This window comes from Lissotriton vulgaris, chromosome 9, assembly GCF_964263255.1.
Source record: "Lissotriton vulgaris chromosome 9, aLisVul1.2, whole genome shotgun sequence".
Taxonomy (NCBI): domain Eukaryota; kingdom Metazoa; phylum Chordata; class Amphibia; order Caudata; family Salamandridae; genus Lissotriton; species Lissotriton vulgaris.
The window spans coordinates 347,283,046-347,306,874 of NC_141697.1; the positions used below are offsets into that span (position 1 = coordinate 347,283,046).

General features: G+C 42.2%; 1 protein-coding gene across 1 annotated transcript in view; it reads left to right on the forward strand.

The window, feature by feature from the left end:
* The first annotated feature begins 2,260 nt into the window (after positions 1 to 2,260).
* Positions 2,261 to 23,829, forward strand: part of UBR7 (ubiquitin protein ligase E3 component n-recognin 7) — a 57,916-nt gene continuing 36,347 nt past the window's right edge. Inside the window, exons 1-8 of the mRNA XM_086937705.1 lie at positions 2,261 to 2,774; positions 4,422 to 4,555; positions 4,734 to 4,794; positions 6,253 to 6,348; positions 6,861 to 6,914; positions 12,438 to 12,543; positions 14,902 to 15,113; positions 19,621 to 19,782. Coding sequence (XP_086793831.1) covers positions 2,622 to 2,774; positions 4,422 to 4,555; positions 4,734 to 4,794; positions 6,253 to 6,348; positions 6,861 to 6,914; positions 12,438 to 12,543; positions 14,902 to 15,113; positions 19,621 to 19,782 — 978 coding nt within the window. The 5' untranslated portion in view covers positions 2,261 to 2,621. The remainder of the gene's footprint in view (positions 2,775 to 4,421; positions 4,556 to 4,733; positions 4,795 to 6,252; positions 6,349 to 6,860; positions 6,915 to 12,437; positions 12,544 to 14,901; positions 15,114 to 19,620; positions 19,783 to 23,829) is intronic.

The window sequence follows — 23,829 nt, forward strand, 5'->3', positions numbered from 1 at the left end:
GTGTAGCCTCCCCGTGTAGTAAAGCCTGCGAAACCTTTTCTCACTTGCTGGTCCTAACAACTCATTCCTTGGCGGCCCTGGGAGCTTCGAGTCATTCTACAGTTATGTGAGCTCTGATGGACCTTTGCCAACTGTTCATCTGTTATACTTTGACTGTGGGTAATTATTTCTGTCCTCTGGCACGACGCTGCAAACCCTACAGTTGTCCAACACAGGATATTGTTTTATGTTTATTAACATTGGAACTGCACCGCCTATGATCCCATTTTAATAGCGAATATTTTTGAAATAACTAAAGACGGCAGACACGACATTAAGCTCGGGTGCTGGACGCATTTTTCCAGCACCACTACAGCATCACTCAGCACCACCACATTATCACTCAGCACCACCACATTATCACTCAGCACCACCACAGCACCACTCAGCACCACCACAGCATCACTCAGCACCACCACAGCATCACTCAGCACCAACACACCACCACTCAGCACTACCACAGCACCACTCAGCGCCACCACAGCACCACCACAGCACCACTCAGCGCTACCCCAGCATCACTCAGCACCACCACAGCACCACTCAGCACTACCACAGCATCACTCAGCACTACCACAGCACCACTCAGCACCACCACAGCATCACTCAGCACCACCACAGCATCACTCAGCACCAACACACCACCACTCAGCACCACCACAGCACCACTCAGCGCCACCACAGCACCACTCAGCACTACCCCAGCATCACTCAGCACCACCACAGCACCACTCAGCACTACCACAGCATCACTCAGCACTACCACAGCACCACTCAGCACCACCACAGCATCACTCAGCGCCACCCCAGCATCACTCACATTACACTAAAAGGGGGTTGAACCCATGCAGTCACGGGGACCTGGGCGCTATGTGGTACATGTGGGTAAGGGGTCCCCGTAAGAAAAGGGTGTGTTGTACTAGCTATACACACTGACACTAACAACACTTACATAAAAAATTCACAATTTTTTGAAATTTTTCAAAATTGTGAATTTTGTATGTAAGTGTTGTTAGTGTCAGTGTGTATAGCTAGTACAACACACCCTTTTCTTACGGGGACCCCTTACCCACACCCCAGCATCACTCAGCACCACCACAGCACCACTTAGCACCACCACAGCACCACTCAGCACCACCACAGCATCACTCAGCGCCACCCCAGCATCACACAGCACCACTCAGCGCTCAGCGCTACCCCAGCATCACTCAGCACCACCACATTATCACTCAGCACCACCACATTATCACTCAGCACCACCACAGCACCACTCAACACTGCCACATTATCACTCAGCACCACTCAGCACCAGCACAGCATCACTCAGCACCACCACAGAACCACTCAGCACCACCACAGCACCACTCAGCATCACCACTCAGCACCACCACAGCATCACTCAGCACCACCACAGCACCACCACAACATCACTCAGCGCAACCCCAGGTTATAGGTGTCACATTTGCGAAAGTTATAACTATTGGCATTGTAAATAACAAAGCTATTAATTTAGCTATTTTCAAAACCAACACATAAATAGAATTGTCATTTACAAGACCAATAGCTCAAACTTTCCTACTGCGAGACCTATTGCATTGCAAATGCTTATTTTTTTAAAGGCATTGCAATTTACAATGTCAATAGCTCAAAATAATGTCATTGCGATTCCTATTGCATTGTAAATGCTTGTTTTCATCAGTCAACTAGTCCTTCGGGTGAAGTTTGGACTGAAAAAAACAGAAGCTATGATACTACGGTACAACTGTTATAGCACGAACTTCTCTGCCATCCTCCTTCAGTTCACCAGAAGCTAAAATAAGGATCATCACAGCCATATGGCATCTCTTGCATCCGTTTTGTTTTTATCAAACGTCTTTATTCCGAAATGACGGCCACCTCTCTTTTCTGTTAATGAACGCCATATCTAAAAAGAGCTAATCATTAAATCATTGCGGGCCAGTATTATCATGCTCTTACTTGGTTTCCGAGCAACCAGGCAAAATTATACCTTGGGTTTAGTAATAAGAATCATTTTATGTTTTGCCTGTGGAATTCTTGAAAAATCTATGCTATACATACAATTACGAGCCGTGTCGACTACATTCCCACCCTATCTTATTCGGAATTTAACAATCCAACATGGCGTCCACACTGTCCGACGAACGGAAAAAGTGATCCTCACAGTTATAGCCTTCACGGAGCACGGACCTACGCTTATGTGTGTTTACTGTGTCTACGCTTTAGCAACTCTGCTCCTTATGTAATTGCCGCGTTTTTACGTCCTTAACAATGCTCAGCGCGGGAATTACGCATGTGGCGCATACCATTGCGTTTAGGGGGGGTGCAAATATTATTGCCTAATAAATTACGTGCTTTAAGTCGAAACCATCAAAAGTTGTTTTTGCTTTTAATAATCAGAGCGTTTCTCTGGCATCCGGTGTGTATGGGATGACGAGAGTTTCTTTGACTGTTGCTAAATCGCCTGAATTTAATCTGTGCCCCCTGCTTTGCGCGTGCATTGGGCTTACTCTCCCGCTCTGTGGTCCTGCTATCTGCCTATTGCGCACAGTGCCTTGGAAAGTATGGCGGCAGAGCAGGCTGGGCAGAAGCGGGCACTGGACCTGGAGGATGAAGTGCTGTCCCTTGAGGACGTGCTGGAAGAGCACGATGCCATGGAAGAAGAGGCGTGCGCAGTGCTTGGTGGCAGCGACCCGGAGCGGTGCTCTTACCCCCAGGTAAGAAACAATCGAGCCCTCAAGAAACACCAATCTTTCTCAAATGCTGGGGATGCAGGTAAAAGGCTAGTAAATTGTCATGTCTTCCAGAAATGCTGTATCTCAAGGCAGATACACCAAAAATACTGTAAATCGAGACCCCAACGTATAACCATAGTAAGCGGGTCAAAGAGACTCCAAAGGAAACTGGACACCCAGGGAGAGTATGGGAGTAGAGACCTGTTGTATATATTTAGGAATGTCGTAGGGAACACCTAGGCATGTTGTATTTCTTAAGGGTAACGTCGGAAGAGAGGCTGTTACTATGGCTTTCATGGGAAGAGTCCCCCGGTGTTAACTGATAAGGTTTGTTTTTGTTATTATTTTTTTGTGCAGGTTTTTAAATCGCGCGAACCTAGCCCAATGCATTAGACCACTTTACACCGGAACAATTTTGTGGTGCTTTTTAGGTGCTTGGCGATTAAGTAATTTGCCCCTAATGAAAGGCTGTTGAGCCAAAATTTGAGCCTGGTTCCTTCCTCATGTCCCAAGGTCGGCAGCTCTAGCCACAGGGCTCACCTGCTCCCATTTGCAGCATAAGCTCCTGGGCAGTCTTTAGGGTGTCTGGCGTTAAGATGGCATTGAGGGTGAACGGCACAAGCTGCCTTGAATATTCACGATATATTGTTCTTGAGAGGTGTGCTATAAGTGGTACTTTGTGGACCATTTGTTTTTGAGGTTCTGTTTAGTTGGGGATAAACGGGAACCAGGACTCTCATGCTGATTAATATGTAGGTTGCCGCGGTGGACAAGTTATTAGACTGTGTTGACAACTTGTTTCATTGTATTCGATGGTGAATTGTGCAAGATTGTAACGGGGATTCATTTCCCTTTCAACATTTTCTAATTCCCCTGATTTGTAATTTCTACAGGGACGAGCTCGTAAAGGTTACCAGGCTGCACTAGAGAGGGTTTCTTTTGTTAATGGTATCCGTGACCGCATCTGTTGGCATGATACATTTTATGGTGGGTAACGTTTTATGTTCAGTAGGCCACTGTTGAAACCTGTAGATTGTGCTGACTAGTTGCTGTGTGATTTAGGCTGTGTGTATATGCGTATTTACCAGGGGGCCAAGGAGGTGTCTCCTTACTTGGTAAGGCGATTCATTGATTATTGCGGGTGGTATACACTTCGGAGATGAAGACAAATCTTGCGTACTATCGGTGTAATTTGAAAAATACCACAAGTTTTCTAGCATGTTCTTGTCTTCAGAGCAATAACGTAATTAACATCTATTTTCTTGTTTGGTTCAACCCTTTTACACGTTGTGGGTTTCGTTATCATATTGCCTTGTAAACGGAAAGTTGTGCGGCTGCCGGTGTATCAATTATCTTCATATCCCTTATGATATTCCTACACCAACTTATGCGTTTATAAAGTTTTTTTAATCACGCAGTTATTAATGCTGGTATTTGACTAGAGTCTATCACGCTGTGTGTTAGCTAATGATGGCTTTGAGGCTCCTGATACGGTAATCCATTATAATGTATTGTGAAGTACAGATTTGATGTTTAAATCCCTATTCTATTCAAGCATTTAGTCTGTTCCTCTAGAAGTTCAGTTTTTCTGTGTTGCCACCAAATCATTGTCCGATTTTGTATTTGAAGGGTTACATAAAGCGTCAAGCTTTGTATGCCTGTAGTACTTGCACACCAAAGGGAGGAGAAGCGGCTGGAATTTGTTTGGCTTGCAGTTACAAGTGTCACGAAGGACATGACCTGCTTGAGCTGTATACAAAAAGGTAAGCGCACTATAATTGGGATGAATTATACTTGTTTTATTGACTAGCTTCTCGTTCGTGTTTGAGCAGGAACGGCTACACTATCATTTAGATATATGCTGCCTAACGTGTTCATAACACTTTTATTTTGTTTTTTTATTTTGTAATGTTTAAAAAAAATTGTTTCCCTCCCCAACAGGAACTTCCGCTGCGACTGTGGGAACACAAAGTTTAAAAATGTGCAGTGCAAGCTATATTCAGTGAGTACTTTTGTTGAATTGTGTGCAGTCTCCGGAATCCTCTTGAGGCATTCTCATTACTGTATATGGTAGAATTGAACCAATTAACTTCTTAGGATTTTCTGCCCCCTCGGCCAACTCCTTCAAGTGTGTGGAAGTAAGTTGGTGTCAGAAAATGTCTTTGGCACATTCTTCCCTATCCAGCAACTGCCCTCAGCTCCTCCGAATACAGAGGTGGCGGGTAGGGCGCGATATCCTACCAGATACGTACTGGACTGGCGCAGAATCGATTCCTAGTTAGCCTCTGCAGGTTCCCACATCTAGGGAATCACAAGAGATTCCTTTACCCCACCCCTCCCCTCTTTCATAATCCATTGTTGTCATCTGCGCATGTAGCACACCGATATTGGCGGTCTTCCTGAGCGTTGGAGAGTTTAAAACCTATACTTGACTTTCTTCTTTTGACTATTCAGACCCATTCTTGCACTTGCCAGTTTGTCCTCCACTCTTCACCCACAGATCAAGCAGACATACCAGTTAAGTTGTACACTTTGCTGACTAGGTTAAGTATGGCTGGTAGACTGGATAGATTATTAGCAACTGAAATTACTTTCATACCCAAAATTCTCACTCTGGCGTTCACTAACTCCTGTCTTGCAGTTGTTAATTTCAAGCCGGAAAAGATAATTAGATGTGTTGGCATCAAACCACTATTCTTCCTAGTGCTGCATCACACTGGCATGGAGACGTTGCAGCTTTAGGAATTGAGGGGCATATTTACAAGCCCCTTGCTCCACTTTTGCATTTCTTTTAACATGGGAAAAGTGACTCCAAAGTGGTGCATGGGGCTTGTATATCTGCCCCTAGGTGTTTACCTTGCTATTACTGGATGTAACTATCTGGAAAGTATCTTAAGTACCACCTGTTCACTGAGGGCCCATCACTCTGGAGGCATGCTTGAATTATAATTATTTTATGAAAGCAGGTTAACAACTAAAGTTAAGATAGTTAGATGGTTAAAATAGTTGTGTAGCCTATGGTACAATGAGTTGTAGCAGTCTGGTCCTTAGTAAAGAGCCAGCAGTGGTTGACTATTCCTGTTTGTAACAAACATAGGTGCTCATTAACAACAATAGATAAAATAGTACCAGGTTAAATTTCTTTGATAAAAGTAGAGTTCAGCCTCGCCACATAACTGCTACATTGGATAGCTTATTTAAAGGTATTCAATTATGATTGCTAAAAATTGTTATCCAGTTCTGAGATAGAGCAGTTTTCTTCTGAAGTAGGAGCAAACCCCATTTTAAGAAGAATGATTTTTCCCATGTGTGACTTGGAATTGCAAAATGTTTGTAATTGTGCAGTTGATCATGTTTGTAATACAGCACAGCCATCTCTGTTGCAATATAAATCCACTTGTATCGTAGCATGGAAACATCAGGCTCAACTGCTGTTATATACAGAATTTTTGTTTTCTAGGACAAAGACAAAGTAAATATACTCAATAAATATGACGACAACTTCTTTGGTCTGTATTGTATATGCAAGAGACCGTATCCAGATCCAGAAGATGAGGTAAGATTCTCATACAGCTCAAGCTAGATTGATTTGTCTGGGACTTATTAACTCTATCCTTTGTTAGGAAAATATTTCACTTGTTACAATATTAACAAGTTCAAACTATCTGAAGTGCACTTTATTTGCTTACTTGAATTCTGGAGCTGGATTAGATGAAGTGGAGTTGCTCTGAGCCGAGTAGTGATTTATTTATTTTTGGGACTGTAAAGTACCACCACACTCATTTTAAAAGTTGCATTTTCACTTACATTTAGTAGTTCAACTTTTTGTGCCCCCCCTCCCCTTTGCATAAATTACAAGAATAGAGATGCTCTCAAAACTGTCGGTGCTCTATTTTAATCAAGTTTTTACGCATTGGTATCTGAATTTCATAGCAAGACCTATTTCATTTTCATTAAAGCTTCTCATAAATCCAGTTCAACTGTTGACAAATTAGAGTTCACACTGCTCAGTGCAGACTCCATACGGGCTCTAGTTAAATGATATTTGATGATTCTTTGCTCCTGCAGTGTCCAGATGAGATGATCCAGTGCGTGGTTTGTGAAGACTGGTTCCATGAAAGGGTAAATATAACAGTGGCTGACTCGTATGTTTGATTTGATGGGTGTAGCACATGCAACTAAAGGTTTTTCGTGTTCCATTTTAAAGCATATAACTATTCAATGTTGAATACTACAGATATTCTGACTGCCTGAAAGCACACGACTGCTCAACAGGATCTACTTTTTCTTGATGTACTGTTTTGTGTTCTGTCAATACACTAAGGCTATGCTTATCTAGTTACCTTGTTTTTATATATATATATATATTAATATGCATGAGTGTACAAACATAACATGTCTTAATCTAAACGGTGGCTGTGCCACCCCACTTTTTACCAAATGTGCTAAGGCAATGACTGACAAAAACCACCTCAGATTTCCCCTGTGGTCTCCCAACACACAATCCTCCACCATTTCTAATTGGGAATCAAGCAGTGAATCTTCAGTCTGTTACAATAAATCTGTATGCATCATGCATACACATTTAGGAACCGTACACAAAACAGTTTTCGGATAATAAGCCTCTAAATCTAAGGGCACAACCCCCTTGTTCGTTTTATTTATTCTCAACTTCGGCCCTGTATAATGCCAACAGTTGCTACATGTTCAGAAAGTATCTCCCATTTTGGATTCAGTTGAAGACTGTATGCCATGGCATGTGTCCCAGGATTTCAAATACACCTCATTAGTGCCATTTTCTACATGTAATTCTTTAGTATAGTCAGCTTGACCGATCATAATGGATATACCAATTTACATCTGCCTCAGTTCCAGTCCTAAAATATTATAATATGATGTCTTTGAGATTAGCTGTAGACTAGGCACACCAGCAAATGTGCTAGGCCAATCCGTTTTCTACATACCCACAGCATTCCCCTGACTCATTTAAGAAAAGGAACACAAAGCAAAGTGATTACTGGCAAGGAGGCCAAGGACCAAAAGCCCACGTGGGGGAGTTATCCATGAGATGAAGAACTCCTGGCAGTATTGTGGGGAATTCTGAGCCTTTATGTTCATTTGTGGGAGAATGGAAGTAGCACATTACGCTTGTGCCGGGCCAGCGTTAGGTACTAGTCCGTTATTGCCTTATATGTTGACTTCCTATGCCAATCTGCCAAATTTGTTGTCCATTACTTTTGTGAAATCTTGGTTATCAAACCCCTTTTTAAAGGGAAAATAAAAAGCTCGCAATAGTAGTAGTTGTAGAAATCCATAGTTCAGCGGGTCTTCACTCTGTCGATCCTACACAGATGTAGGACAAGTGGTGCAATTTTTAGTACCCTAAACTCTGGCCTTGTGAGACTGAACTAGGCGTTACATTTGTAAGACTGAACTAGGCGTTACATTTGTAAAAGGATTCAATTTCTGCGACATCAAATAAGCTCGGCAATATACTATAAATGATTCTAAGTGGCTGAAGGAGGACACTAAGTTGTCTGCAAATGAAGGAAGGTTTACATGAACTTTAGAGCAACATCTGTTAACCCGTTTCTTTTGTGGGCTCTGCCCAAAACCACTGCTAGTTGTATGGTCTTAACTAAGAACGAAGAGCACTGCTGACAACCTTCACTCTAAATGAGCAAAATTCCCTTAAGCAGACTTTGTTCACTGCCCTATTTGGTGTTTGAGAAGTCATTATCGTTGAAATGTAATATTCCTGAGGCGAAAGCATGACCTTTCCCCTAGATAAGAATGACCACATTACCGTGTCAAAGGTCTTCTCTCCATTTAGTAAGATCACCACCTTTCGTTTGTATTAGAAACCCTCTCCATAAGGTGAGCCAGGTGTTTAATATGACCAAAGATCTGCTTGCCTTTACAAAGCTTGATTTAGCCTGTCCTATTGATTAACTAGCAGCAGGGAATCAAATCTTTTGGTATAGACATTAGTGTACGTTTTTCTGTGTATGTTGCAGAGGGTGATGCCTCTTTAACAATCGCCTACTGTTTTAACTTTTCTCTGCTTGTGAATCATTTTGTCAACACTAATCATTAGAAGCATTGCGGTGTCTGTGTCCCCGAAGGAACTAAATTGGTCTGTTATCCTGTGGACCAGTTACAATTGGAAGGCCCTGTAGAAAGCTATCTTGTTGTGGTCTTCATATAACACACCCCCACGTGGACCCTTTTAACCAAATGGAATTTGATATTTTTGGCCCTTAGCCTTCTTGCCAGTGATCACTTGGATTTGTCTCCCTTTTCTTAAACTCTGTCTGAGTTTCCAAACGTACAAATTTGTTGAGCTGGCTCATGTTCAAAATGTTAATTTGTCCTCATGGCACACCTGTAGTGTTTTCTAGCACCTTAAAGGCTGATACCCTTTTTAACTCTTCTTTCAAACGTTCTTATAAAAGCTTTGACTTTGATGTACATTTCCCTTTGCAAAACAGTCATGTGATTTTGCTGTTGCAGCATCCTGCGTCACTTTGTTTTGCAGGTATTCCCTAATGAGCAATCTAATTTCTGCCCTACTAGCTGAGTTAGACGCTTCCCTGGCTCCATTTCTCACCTCTAGGGACACAATTGGCCATTGTTACAAACGATGAGCTCGGTGTGAGCTGATGGTGATCAACCATATAGTGTTTAACAGTTTTTGCTTCCTAATTACAGAAATAGGATGTGGTCGATCTTGAGTGACGGGTGTACAGTGAAGTAGAATGGATAATCATAGTGGTCACCCCACTCCTGCCATTGACTTGATTGTATCTAACCTCTTAAGCTGCTTGGTGTAAGCAATACATTGGAAATGATTGTGGAACAGGAGTTCTACTTAACTAGTTTTGTTTCTGAGGTGGAATTATCTATGAATCCATTTAAAAGTAAACTTCCCTACACCTTTCCTTACCAGCTGAAATTTTTGCAACACTGACACTTTTTCATTTCGAAATGCTTGTACTCCAGACTTGGGTGAAACGTTAACATTAAGACATCTCAATGTATAGATTTCCTCTTGTGTACTACTTTATTGGCCCTGTCAATATGAACCTTCTCGTCCTTTCAAGTGCACAGTCTAGGTGGACGTGAGCAACAGGCACACCATAACCTCAGTTCTACTGCCTCCTTCATATTTTTCACCCTGATAATGGGTGTTCTGGTGTTTTTACACATTTTCATTACAAACTAAGTTTCTTTGTTGGTTTCTATTGTCATGGCCATCTTGTCTATCAAGGTCTGTGCTGTCACCAGGCCCTAGATTTGTTTTTGTTCTCTATGGCTCCAACCCTAAAATTACCTCTTCAAAAAGTGTCCTCTGGTTCACGCTTGAGTTTTGCAATTCCTTTGCGGGCTTTGAGAATCTCCGGTGTTAAGAGTTTTATCCTTTGATGGCCTTGTTGAATCAACGTGCCTTTCATTCGTCCACGTCTAATCCAGGAAGTTTGAGTCCCTCTCAGCTCACTCTTGTTTGCAGATCTCCACCTCGATCCACTGCAAGCTATTTCTGCTCCTAGTGGACTTAGCGGCTCATATTGACGGCATATAGTGCAGATCTTGGTCTCAAAGGCATTTTAAGTTGTCCAAAACCCCTAAGCACACCTGGCACCCCCTTCTCCCTTAGTTTGATACCAGAGTATGAGCTTCCATGGGAAGATGCATCCTTCGAATATCCCAAACACTTTGCTCGTCCATTGGATATTGCTATTGAGGCCTGTAATGGAGCATCAGACTATGGTGGCAAATTTGGAAAGCCTGTCCTGGCAGGTAATGCCTAGTATAGCGGTGGATGGTGTGGTAATTCGGGAAAATTTAGGGTTGTGTGCCTGATCCCCTGCTAATAAACTATCCTTCATCCTAGCTTACGCGAAGTCTGGAGATTTACCGTAGTCACAGAGGAACCAATATGATACTGCGTTCAAAATTCTCTGGGAAGCCAAAATTCAAAAGTTGAACTGCCTGCCCAGTGAATCAACTAGATCACCCCAACTACAAGACCTAATGTAGAGACTTTAGCTGTTGTCACAGCAGACAATCTTAATTCATCTTAATAAATGTACCAGTGCATATATATTTATTTATTTTTAACACTTGTAAAGCGCTGCTTATACCCTTGGGCGTACTTCGATTACTGTTCCAACCGGCATAATGTGACCCATTTGTCAGACTAATCACTTGATACCACAGATTCTCGTGCAAAACATCTGATATTACCTGTGATGTTCTGCAACAATTCTTGTGCCAATACTTTTAAACTTCATTACCCTACTGGCCCACGTGATCCAAATCCAGAATGTCATTTATCTCCCATCTTTATATGGAATCCCAGTTTTGAGGAATGTTCTAAAGACTAATGTAATTATCTTCCACTGTGTCCTAGTATAGTTCCTTGTCAGACCTCACTAAAAAAAAAAAAAAATTTTAGGGGGCGTGGATCTATGGGGAAGGGAAGCTGAGGTAGATGCAGGAGGGGGTCATTTAAAGGCTTGTGTGTTTGTTGCCTTATTACAAATTCTGTATTGAAGTTGCTCAACTCCTCATGCCGTACTGGATTATGTACTCGTTGTGCGACAAGCAATATGAGCCGTAACTGCTAATATCTTTGCCATACGAAAACACCATCTGATTGAATCTAAAATTCTGGTACCATGAATCTAGTTACAAGATGCCTGATTGGCCTAACTGGTTTTGAAACTATTGAGAACTGAACCATCTGCAAGCTTTCCATTAATTTAGTTTTATGGTTCGGCTGTCTGGATCGCTGCTGTGAAATCTGAAGCTCTAATCCCAAATTCGGCACTCTGCCACATAGATCGACCATCCTGATGCTTCAGTTTTCAATGCTGGATTGGAACCACCACCCTCAATGAATATTCCTGCACGGTATCCTTCCTTCACCACAAAACTATACATGCTGGCAAAGTAAGTGGATACTGATGTAGCATTACTATTCCCTTAACCATCCCAAAAGTGAGTTTTGCCATGATTTCACAGGGAATGCTTCTGCCATGATTTCACAGGGAATGCTTCCATTTTCTGACACTGCTTACAAATTAATACAATCCTAGCTGGTCAGTCTCTTTGACTGTCCTATCGTTCTTTAAATAGTAACACACCAACTAATTTTAGCCCTATCATTTGCCTAGGCGATTAAGCTGCTACTGGTTGCTTTTACATTTTATTGAATCTAAAACTAGCATCGGTTCTGTTATTTGTCACCATTTTGATTGGCCAACACATGTCAACATGTTGGTGTGTTGATGGAAGAATTACTGTCCTGCTTATTATTCATTCCCATTCTTTCATGAATTCACAGCTTCAGTTAAGAAACCAGAGTTAACTGAATACTTGATTTCTCCCCCCACATACTGATATAGGGTAGCTAAGATTCCCCTAGCTGCTTGCATTTCTCATGGTTGGAGGACAAAAAGGCAACTTGTGATTAAAGATGGAACTTCTAAAGTATGGCTTGCATGAGTTTTTAACCACCTTAGGAAGGTGGCCACATGAATCTAGTTTTCAGCTATCTATGTTCTTTGTCTAATGAAGATTAACTATAGATTGTTGTGTACATGTGCCTGGCATAAAGTAATGGTGTAAATGTCTCGACAGCACCTAGGTGCATCACCAGAGGAGAATATGGAATTTCAGGAGATGGTCTGCCCGGCCTGCATGAAGCTTTGTCCTTTTCTTTGGGCTTACGCTGCTCATCTGTCAGGTAAACAAAAATGGTGCTTATAAGTTATCCAAGGTTAGTTTTTGAGGTTGACCTTTTGCAGGAATGGCATACAAATGTCTTTGGGGAGATGCTTTGGTGTGCTGTTCATTGATCCATTTAGATGCTGGTGATGGACTTTTTTTTTTTCTTAAAGTTTGGAGTGTGCTGTGTCCCAGAAAGCAAATATGGCTTCTTCCCCGTCCTAAACTTAATTTCTGGGGAAATTAAGACGTTTGGAAGAAATCTTTTAAAAACTGTTCTGCACACATTCTAAAAGTAGCATAGGGACCCCTTTGCGTTAACTTTATATGATCGAAAGCTACAACAGTATGTGAATGCCAGTAACCGTTCACATATCCCTGGTTGTTTGGCATCAGACGTTAGCTGGTATCAAGCTATTGCTGTGGTTGGTGCTTGCTCGCCTGAGGATAGAACAGTCAATGTTTCTTACAGGCAATCCCATCTGGCACACATATTGCTTTTATTTAAAGCCTCCGAGCAACCTATTGCAGTTTTTGTAATCTTGTGCACTAAAGTGTCAGTTGTTATGATCACTGAAAGGATTACTCCCGTCATGGTCACATTCTTCGCTCTTCTCATATCCACGTTTAATGCTCCAGTCTGCATCACATGACTTGGTATACAAGTGAAATATTCGTAGATCTAACCCCTGAGCATGGCAACATAAGAACATAAATGACAACCTTACTAAACTAAGCTTAAGAAAAAACTTTTCTCCCGAGTGCTACTTGTCATTACCCATAATTCGGTAGACTGGACCACAGAAATGAATGATTATATCACAAAATATAGAACAAGTAACATGCAGCTGCATAACTATTTGCAGGCTAAAAGGAAAGGCTCCGTCTAGCTGTGGTTGAATGCCACCTGAATACCATTTAGATCTGAATACAAATAAGGAACTTGTTCCAACAGCATCTCTAGGGCCTCCTTGGAGAAGACACATCTAAATTCAGACGGTTTTCTAAACGTACTCACATGCTCGCTCCTCCCAGGTACAGCAGGTGTAGCAGGGCATTTCTTTTTAAATGTTATAAAACAATACAAACATTGGGTGCCATTCAAATCGGGGCTAGATCCGTCACAAACTTTGGTCTTTCTAGGTTTTTGATTTTTCTAACTAGGTGATCATTTCAGCCATATGCGAACATGAGTAACCACGTTCAAGCCATAACCATTTTTTTAATGTATTAAGGCATAATAATTAGATTAATAAAACCAAGAAAACTGGCAACCTGCTTGCACCATTTCAGTGTTAATTTTTTGTAAAAAGAATGAAACAAAGTTGTTTAAAGCTTGCTCTCCTGCACTTTCGAAATATTGACACTGCCCAACTCTTCTGGTACTTCTGTTGATAAGAATGAACATGTGAAGCACACCTCTTTGGTTCTGAAGCCAAACTTTTATTCTGTACCCCTGCCTCAAGCTCCAATTTACAAAAGAGACTTGGGGGTGGGAACCTTTCCCGGTCCATTGTTTGAGGTTTTAGAACAGTCTGCGTAATCTTATGCAATCCAGAAACCCATGCTTTCCAGAGCTCTGAAAACGCAAATGCTTGCCAAGAAACGCCTTGGGTAATGTGCAGAATTTAAATACGGTTATAAAAGTATGCATGCACACTGATATCCATTGAGTTATACTGCCGCACTTGAGTTCTTCATGATGCAGTCATGTGCGAAAGTCAGGTGCTGCAGGCGGGCACCTCATGGGATCAAAGTAACCTGTTTAAAAACCCAAGAAATGTATGCATTTGGTGGTTTCCAGTAATGCTCATTATGAGGCACAGTAGTTGTTAGGTTGATGGAATGGTTTTGAAAGGCAAGTTCATAGGACTTCTGCCCAGGAGCTTATCAAAGGTACCAACTGGTTTGGGCATTTTTTTTTTTTTTTGGAGAAAATGTGATTCAGCAGTTAAGTTGGTAACTTGTCGGATCTATATTCTTATCTTGGGTTCTTTAAAGATTTGTTTGGGACCTAATGGGGAGGGAAATAGTTTGTTTGATGGCTCAAGTTTCATACAATCTTCATTTGAAGGAGGTGACTGGATAGAAAAACGGTAGTAGTAAAAAAGCATTGTACAGAAGGTTGTTGTTGTTGTTGTTGTTGTTTGAGTAATCTTGGTTGGTTAAATGCTTACAAGAAAGTGCTGCAGGCCCAATATGACAAACCCCTTAGTGTGTGGTGTGTTTTTTAAAAAAGTATTTATTTTTTAGGCCTGTACATGAATAATTGATAAACAGAAAAGCAGTTTGAAAAATCATTCTGGCATTTAGACTTGAAAAACATAATCTTTAGTTTCAGGTTGGTAAACTGTATGATATTGATTGCATTTTCTAGTTCCAACCGTGACCAAGGTAACTCCTCTGGATGACAGCAGTGGAGATCTCAAGGTTGAAGTGACTGAGGAGTGTAAAACGGAAAGCACAGTAATTGAGAATGGAGCAGGTTTGACCAGCGACGTTTCCAAGATCAGTCACAAAGGGATCATGTCGAGAGAAGATACCATGAAGGAAGAGTCTGTACCGTGTAATGGACCATCTACATCAAAGGTAAATTTGTAAAAACACATTTACAGTAAATGAGTGGTAAAATCTCAAATAAGATTGTCTAGCTAGAAGATTGCTTAAATGCTCGCGCCTGTCCTCTAATTTTGTGTATTCACATCAGCGGCAGAATGTTCAGTGTTGACTTCAGTCCTTAAGTAGCGCAAATCTATCTGGTTGGTAGAGGATTTTTAATGGCTATCTTATGGTTGGTGCCTAAGGAATAAGTTCTCAAAAGCATGTGATAACCTTTTACATGGTTACTCATGACACTGCTCTTCAAGTATCGCATTATAGTTATTGTACCTTTTTTAAATATCTATCTCGTGGCCTCCGTAACTGCATTAGCACCACCACCGGAGGCCAGTAACCTCAACTTGGCCATCCATTTTGTCCATTGATTTCCTTCAGGAACTACTTGCTCGCTTTAGCAATCGACTTGTAGGTGCAGAAGATTCAGTCTTAAGACTTTAGATGTGCCGGTTAGCTTTGTTCAAAAATATTTTAGGATCTGGTTGTTCATGCTAGTCCCGCAAGTAGCTGGGGTATTCTGCTCCATGACACCAAGAACTAGGACCTCATCTGTTGCAGACTAACTGGCAATGACCTTTGGTCCTTTAACCCAGTCTCATATGGTTTCTGTGCTGACTAACTTTCCCTCTGTCATGTGATTTAATCAAGTAGCAAGCTCTGACTCCCTAGCTTGGACGTTTTCTCAGCTTTATATCTGGCCATATGGTTTTAGGCTGTGCTTGTGAGTTGCCCAAATGTTTGCCACAGTCGGACATATCTAAATCTATGGCTCCGCATTGGAGTTTTGGGTGATTTGGAACCTGGCATTCTGTTTCCACTTGTCTGCTGTTAACCTTTCATGCTGAATTTTTGCATTTATATTGAAAATGGCCCTTTGCCACAAACTTTCCAGGATGACCAAGAGGTACTTATTAATGCCCATAATTATCCATATACATGGCCAAGTTCTATATTTACATTTTGAGGGTTGAGTTCATATGACAGTGTCTGCAGTGGATAAGAGAATCCAGAATGTCTCTGGAATTTGTATTTTATTACTTTTGGAATTATTTTAATGTTTCTGTATCTTTAAAAAGTAACCAGAACCAAGGTCCTAGGACCAGCATGCTTGCATAAGGTCTTTTACTCTAAGCTGGTAGTAGAATTTCAGAAAATTGCAATATTCTTACAGATCTGTGGAAATCTGGCACAATTAGAGCTCATTGGGCTGAATCGGTTCGCCTCAATTAAATGCAAGGCCAGACAAACTGAAGCTAATGGAAAACAAATGCTATTTGAGGACTCTAGATGCTGTGCTAATCTGGTCAAACCAGAAGTAACAAACTTGTTGAGTTGGTGCCTTGAATGAGTGTTACGTCATAGATAAGAGTGGAGGTAGACACAGTAGAGACTTTGCGCTGGGCCTGGTCTGGCCTTCACCGGCTCTCTAATATTCCCTTACTCTCTGCAAATGCTGTGCCAATAGTGAACCACCCTGACTTTCCCCCTCTCCAGCCTTCTGGCATGTCTAGGCATGCGACGCGTTTGAGTTTGCGGACAGTTGCGGACCTCTACCCAGGGAATACTTTCTACTCCCTTCCTGATTCCTCGAGCCCGCTGGACACGCTCCTATGCTACCAGCTGCGTGCAGTCTGCCGGAAACTATATTCTACCTTTCCTCAGCCCCCACCCACTATGCCGGCCCTGGACTTCATGTATACTTCCCCGTCCCCAAACAAATTAGTCTCCAAACTATACGCTCTTACACTAACGTCCACCTCCTTTTCTGCTGACCGGGCGTGGGGCGCCGATCTTGGTACAGACATTGCGCAGGCTGACTGGCTATACTGCTGCAACCAGACGAAGAGGCTGTCGCCAAATTATCATCTCCATCTGATACATTTTAAGTAAGCACAGGCTGTACTGCACCTCTGCTCAGCTACACAAGCTCTGACTCCTACCAAGTGACGCTTGCATGCGCCCCCCCCCCCGCCGCGGACTTCGCACACTTAGCGTGGTTATGCCCCAAGGTCTCTGAATTCTGGCAGGCAGTGTGCTCCACGATTTCTGACATCACTAGTACTACGGTGTATCCTGACCCTCCCCTGTGTCTTGTTGGTTTTGTGAAATTCTGCCCAGACGCCTCTCGACGCCTGATCGCAATGCTGCGAGTACTGGCTAGGCGTAGGTTGGCCATGTGCTTGGGTCACAGACTTGCTCCTATAGTCGAGAGCTGGCTGGAGGATGCCTCTCTCTGTCAGACTTATCTGAGTTCTGGGACTTCCTACCCGCCAAGTCCCGACCGGTTGACATCTGGGGCCCTTTGGTAACTTTCGTCAGCCCCCGTACCCATTCCAGTGGCGCTGCCTCTCCCGTGCTCCCCGCGGGCCTGGGTCCGCGGCGGCCACCGTCGCTGGTCGATGTCTGCCTCTCACATCCACATAGATTCCCTCTCCCTGTTGCACCCATTACTGATGTCCTGGCCAGTGTGTGACCCCCTCCCCCCCAATGCGGGGAGGGATTCCTGCGAAATAATGCTGTGATTCTGCCTTAATGTATTTATGCTTCTTGCAAGGTGTAGTCAACTTGTTTCCGAACGCTTGACTTTTATCAATTTGAGCTGCTACGTAGCACAGTGTAATGTCTGCCTTGAATTTCTTCAATAAAGGATTTGAAAAAAAAAAAAAAAGGTAAGAGTGGAGGTCACCAAGTAGGCTAATTGGTATGATGCAAGCACAAGAGATATTCTTCTAGGTACCTATAAATGGAAATCCTGTGGTCTGTGATAATGTTAAATTAATCTTTGAGATGAATGAGGATTTCCATATGGGGATTCACTGGGTGATTCATAGCTATCAATATTCCCTCCCCACTCTGCATTTAGAAAATATAGAAATAAGTGAAAACCAACTCGCAGACCTTCAGTAACACGTGTATATATGCAGGATTGCTTATCAGTAAACCATCTTTGGTGTAAAAATCCAAGCCGATTTGGACATGGGCACTAATGGGATGTCATACGTGGACAAAATTGTGTAAAACAGTTGCATTGAGTTAGTATAAACTTTTAGGCCCAATATATGGGTCTTTGAGTCGAAATTTTCACATTTCCACTTTCTCCACCTCTGCCCAATCCGTCCTCTGGAGAAGTCTCATCGTCTCTACTCTTCACCCAAAGGTGAATATTCATATTAATAATATTTCAGGTATGCAAATGCCCCTTAACCACTATCAATCAGTGTTTTGTTAAGCGGGACTAGTCGCCTGCGAGGGTCTCAATAGGGTGGGGGCTGCAGGTTCTGCTGGGTGCTACGGTTCAGTCGAAGAGCCAGGTCTTGAGATCCTTCCTGAATTGGGTCAGCGACTTGGATAGCCTGAGGTGGAGAGCCAGAGTGTTCCAGGTTTTGGCAGCGAGGTAGGAAAAGGATCTTACTCCCGTCCTGGTCTTGCGGACCAGAGTGATGGTAGCAAGGGCTAGTTCGGCATAGCGGAGGTGTCTGGTGAATGTCTGCAATACTTGCCCGGAGCCACAACACAATGCTACTGATGGTCCATGGCACTGTTGAGTGCAGCACCCTCCTCCTGTGGGATTCTGTGTTCATAAGTCCATGTAGCCATTCTGCTTCGGGTTGGCTCGCGTGGTCTCTGGGTTTCTCTCCTTCTATCGGTCTCTTCTCTTCCCTGTCCTGGCTCTTCTCTCTCTGTCCGATGCTTGTCTCTCACTCGCTGACAATCCGTCCACCCATTTGGCATCACTCTGACCTGGAAGTGACTTCACTTGCGCTGCCGTGTTGTTGCTCCTTCAGATTGAAACCGTGGTCTGGCATTCTCCCATAATGGTTAGATACAGGAAGTCTCCATTTCACTATATTTGCTTTCTTCCAACCCATTTCTGAAAATGTTAAGTCAAGATTACCTAGTCAAAACTCGAATAGTAATTCTGAAAATCAGTGGAGGCAGGAGTACCCAAACTGTAACCACAGATATTCCCTTCTTGATGCAGTCCTCCAAGCAAAGATATTTTTCCTTTTAATTTAGCCATATGACTATCCCTATGAATTTGCAGATGCTCTTAAGTGTTCTCCAAGAAATTGAGGTTGAGCAACCATGAGTTTTCTGCATTCTGGTCAACTAGTATCCTTTTAAATGCTTTTTTCTCCTTAGTCCAATACATACCTGCTCAGGCAGATTGACTTTTCTGGATTGCTAACCAGGTCTCGGTGTTGCCCAAATTGGACTAATACAATTCTCTTTATTAGGCCTACCTGTGTTCCTTATAGAGCCATGCATCTTTTGTGCTACTTTCGATAATTTCTTGGAGGGAAATTATGCTTGACACGTACAATGTTTGGGGAAATATTTTCTTTTTATTTTAGTGAATCTATGCAGAAGATCTTTGTATGTGGGTAAATATCACATCTAACATTGTGCAAATGGCTAGAAAGTGTTATACAATCCGTACACAAAATGACTCAAATTGAGGTATTACCTTTCTGTGCAGACAACGTCCAATGGGGATGCCTGTCCCATAGTGAAGATGGAACATGAAGGGACCACCTGCAAACTTAAAAATCTGACTGCCCATCAAGTCCTGAAGGGAGAGACTGCCACGTACTGGCCATTGAACTGGCGTAGCAAGCTTTGTGCTTGCAAGCACTGTCAGGTAAATGTTAAAACTAATTGTACGCTGGAAACAAAGAGAGCGCCTAGCTGTGATGAAGGCAAAAGATTAGAGTGTTTGTGTGGGTTGTTTTTTTCTCTTTAGTTTTTTTTTTTGCTAGCTAAACCCAAATAGACTTACTTCCTCTTAAAAGCCTGTCTTACACTAAAGTTTTCCTTGTTAGTAGTTTCTCAATGTTGCCTCTCAAAAACAAAAATGGCACAACTGTCTGTTGCAGCTTTTAAAATGGTATGCTCAAGAAAGTTATTTGACATTTTAATCCCCAGCAATGGGAGTGAAAAAATAAAATGGACCATGAGGATCAGTGGTTTTATAGTCACTTTGACGGCCTTATCAGCTCTTCATTTCTTTGCTATCTAGTAAAGTATTTAATGCATTACAAATAAATTATACTCCTTTGTATGGACTATTTCTAAACTATGAACTTACTTTGTGCCATGTGCAAAAGGAAAAAATGATGGACGGAATGCTAAACAATGCAAACATTCACCCCAGTCACAAATGGCGCATCTGTAAACACTGATGGTGTCATAGTTGAGTGAAGTACCACCTAAAATACTATAACAAACTGGGTTATTGGTGTACTTTTCAGTGACGAAACAGAGAATGAGGCTTCTTTTGAATTTAACATGAATAAAACTATCGAGATGGTGCAACACTTCAGATTTCAGATTTGTGTATTCTTGCATAATCAAAGTAGGGGTGGTGTGAGAGCTCATTAAGGAGACAAATTGAGATGGAGAATGGGTGAAAGTAGGAAGGAATGTGGGAAGTTAAAGATGTGGGACTTGAATAGGTGTTTTTACATCTTGGTTTCTTATTTGAAGAAAATCTTCCCTTCCGTCTTCTGATGAAATTTTATACAGGGCTTGTGCTGCCCTTGAAGGATTGTGATGCAGTTGAATGTATTGTTTCAGTTGGAAATGTATTATCTGTTGGGGTTTTTAATTGTCCCCCTGAAATTGACAAGGATGGGTGATAGGTTATTTATGTAGCGCTTTGAAGACGATGAACACCATATTGAATTCAATTTTTGCTGTGATTGGTGCCAGGAAGATCAAGAAGCAATCTTTTCATTTTGCATCATTAGCAACTTGCGGTGCCTGAGCAACCTTGGCCGATGCCTGTTGGAGATGTCCTATTCAGCTATAGAGGAGTCTGGCCCCTTGGCCGTCACCTACCCAGCTGGTCACCTGGCATTGTTTTACTGGACTCTCCATTCGTGTCTCCTTCCCTCCCCCTCCCTCGATTTCTTTGATTCAAACTGTTGTAACTATGTACCCTCTAACTCGCTGATCCTCATGTAAAGGGCTCTGATACCTCCGGGTCTAGCCAGCGCTATATAAAACTTTGCAAATTAAAAAAAACAACTTGAGTTTTACCTTCATATTGATAAATGGCAACACTGGGATTCATATGCAAATTGAACAAAGAGAAATTATCCTTGGGGTTTGCCACAGGTGACGGATCAGAGGAGAACCACCTTAAATAAGTTTGCGTTTGTTTAGAAATGAGCTGCACCATTTACGTACCCTGCGGTTGAAGCTCATGTGATTCCAGTTTTTGATCCATTTATGGTGGTTCTTTTTATGTAGAAGGCTGCAGCTAGGCCTGGAAGGATGAGGAAACATTTCTGCATTAATCAGTGTGCAGGGTATGTTAAGCTTTATCATAGCAGTTTTGGTGCTTTTTCAGCAGCCAGATTAAAAAGGTATAAAGAAATTATTGTTTAGTGCATAGAAACACTTCTGATGTATTTATCATGGCAGGATAGCTGCGTAAAAAGACCAGAAGATGTTTAGTTGAAGTTGAGTGAAGTTTATTGTTGCTGTAAACCCTAGTCTGGGATGAGAAAAGTGATTTGATTTGTCTTTAGAGTCTCCAGGAGGATGCATTCTCATAAGGAAATTATTAATTTGCACTGTAGTTCCTTGCAGTATAATTTTGATTATTGGAGATGGAGAAGTGTCATAGAAAAGATTGACTTCAGGAATCTGATCAATGGGTTGCGGAATGCGTTGGTGAGGAGTGCAGGCAATGCTTTTAGTATGGGTGGGAATTAAGTGACCGTTTCAAATGTGCTGAGACATTTTTAAAGTCCAGTCATATGGTGCAGGACTTGACTAACTTTATTCAGCTTTGTTTTGTGCTTTATTTAGTTAGACGAAGAACTTGGAGTGTTTTTAAAATCCCATGTTACTTTTGGAGGGGGGGGGGGGGTGATCAGCTTAGCTGATCTGTCTGAGCTCCAATCTATCCAAACTTTTTTTGATTATTACGTTAACCTGTCCAGTCTGGGCTAATTTGTTCAGATTCCCTCTTTGGCTTATGGAAAGAAATTTATTGGTTGTAGATGGAATGAATTTGTCAAATGCAGTTTAAACTGATTTGTTTCCAAATAGGAACTCCTGAATGTTAAGTGCCTGAGCTAATGAGGCATTCAGAACTCTGTGTCATACTCCATATAAAGTAATTTTGATGCCTTGCAGAGAAACATTGATCTGATGAACCTAGAATCTCAAATGATACAATTCTATTTACACTTGTGCTACTATTAAGCCCTCTAATGTACAACAGTTGATATAAGATGTTGTTGTGGTAATCATTTTATTGAAAGTAATAGGTGATATGGCCCGTAATGAATTCTAAGTTGATGGTTTGCTACTAGGTTTTGTAGTTTTCGAGTTTCTGTACTTTTGTTGCAGGAGTGGGTAATGGCATCATACATGGCTGCCCAGGCATAAGAGTGGCTATTTTTCCACTATCTTGGCCCATCAATGAGTGGATAGCCATGGAATATGGAACTCACACAGAGGTCTAGATAAATGCACTGTCCTTCTGCCCATTAGGGAATGGGAAGAGCAGCAAGATGCAAGGAAATGTCTCAGCAGGTTAAGGCTCATCGCTGTCTTTTTTTTATTTATTTATTTATTTTTTATAAACCTGCACATCACAAGTTTAAATCTTGGCAAGGAAGATTCTGCTCTCCATCCTTCAGAGGATAGTAAATTGAATACTTTTCAATTCAACAACTGTACAGTCTGTTTATTATGTTCATTAGAAATGACATAAGTGCAGGTCAATATTAAGCACTACAGAAAAGAACATGTTAGTATTACGAGAGACTCAAGAATGGAGTTACAGTACTTAGACAAAGAATTGTGCTGCGAGATGCGGGAAAGTGTTTGTTTCAGTGCGACACACACACTGATGCAACTTTGAAGTGTACTGGGACCCTGCTGTCCAGGTTCCCTGTACCATGATTCCTTTCATAAAATTGAACCACAATTGGCAACTTCAGGTCCCCCTGTAAGTCACAAGTAAATGGTACCCCTGGTACCTAGGGCATTGGGACTGAAGAGGGTCCCCTAGGGACCCCTCACCAAGGCTATGCTAACTGCCACTGCAGCCTGCATGCCTTTGTGCAGACAAGAACGGCATTCAAAGCACCTCTACCTCAGCTATGGGCAAGTCACCCCTCTAGCAGGCCTTACAAGCCATAGGGCAGGGTGCCCTATATCTCCGGCATGGGCATACCTGCATTAGTTAGATATACCCCTACAATATTTGAGTCTATTCTTAATAATATTGTAAGCACCAGAGAAGCCATAGAGCATACATAGCCTGGAAACTGACAAATCGGGTTTTCTAGCACCATGATTGCTTTACAGAACCCAGGAGTGTTTGATACTAAACCTCTCCTCTCAATAAACCAACGCTGATGCCAATGTGTCATCTATTGAAACATGTACCCAGAGGCCTCCATGCACTTTGCAGGGCTGCCCCCTTCAAGTTCTGTTACACCACCTACCAACCCTTGTGTTGTCTCTGACTGTCTTTTAGGCAGCCTGCCACAACCAGGCATGTTTCTGAACCTTTGAGTTGAGAGCCACTGCCCTGAGGCAAGAAAGAGAAAGAGTGCTCGAAAGGATGCTTCGAAGGCCTTGCCGCCTTTGTAATGCAAACCCAGCCTCTGCAGCTAGCAGCAAATGGCACCCTCCATTCAAAACTCCACTTTTAGTGGGAGAA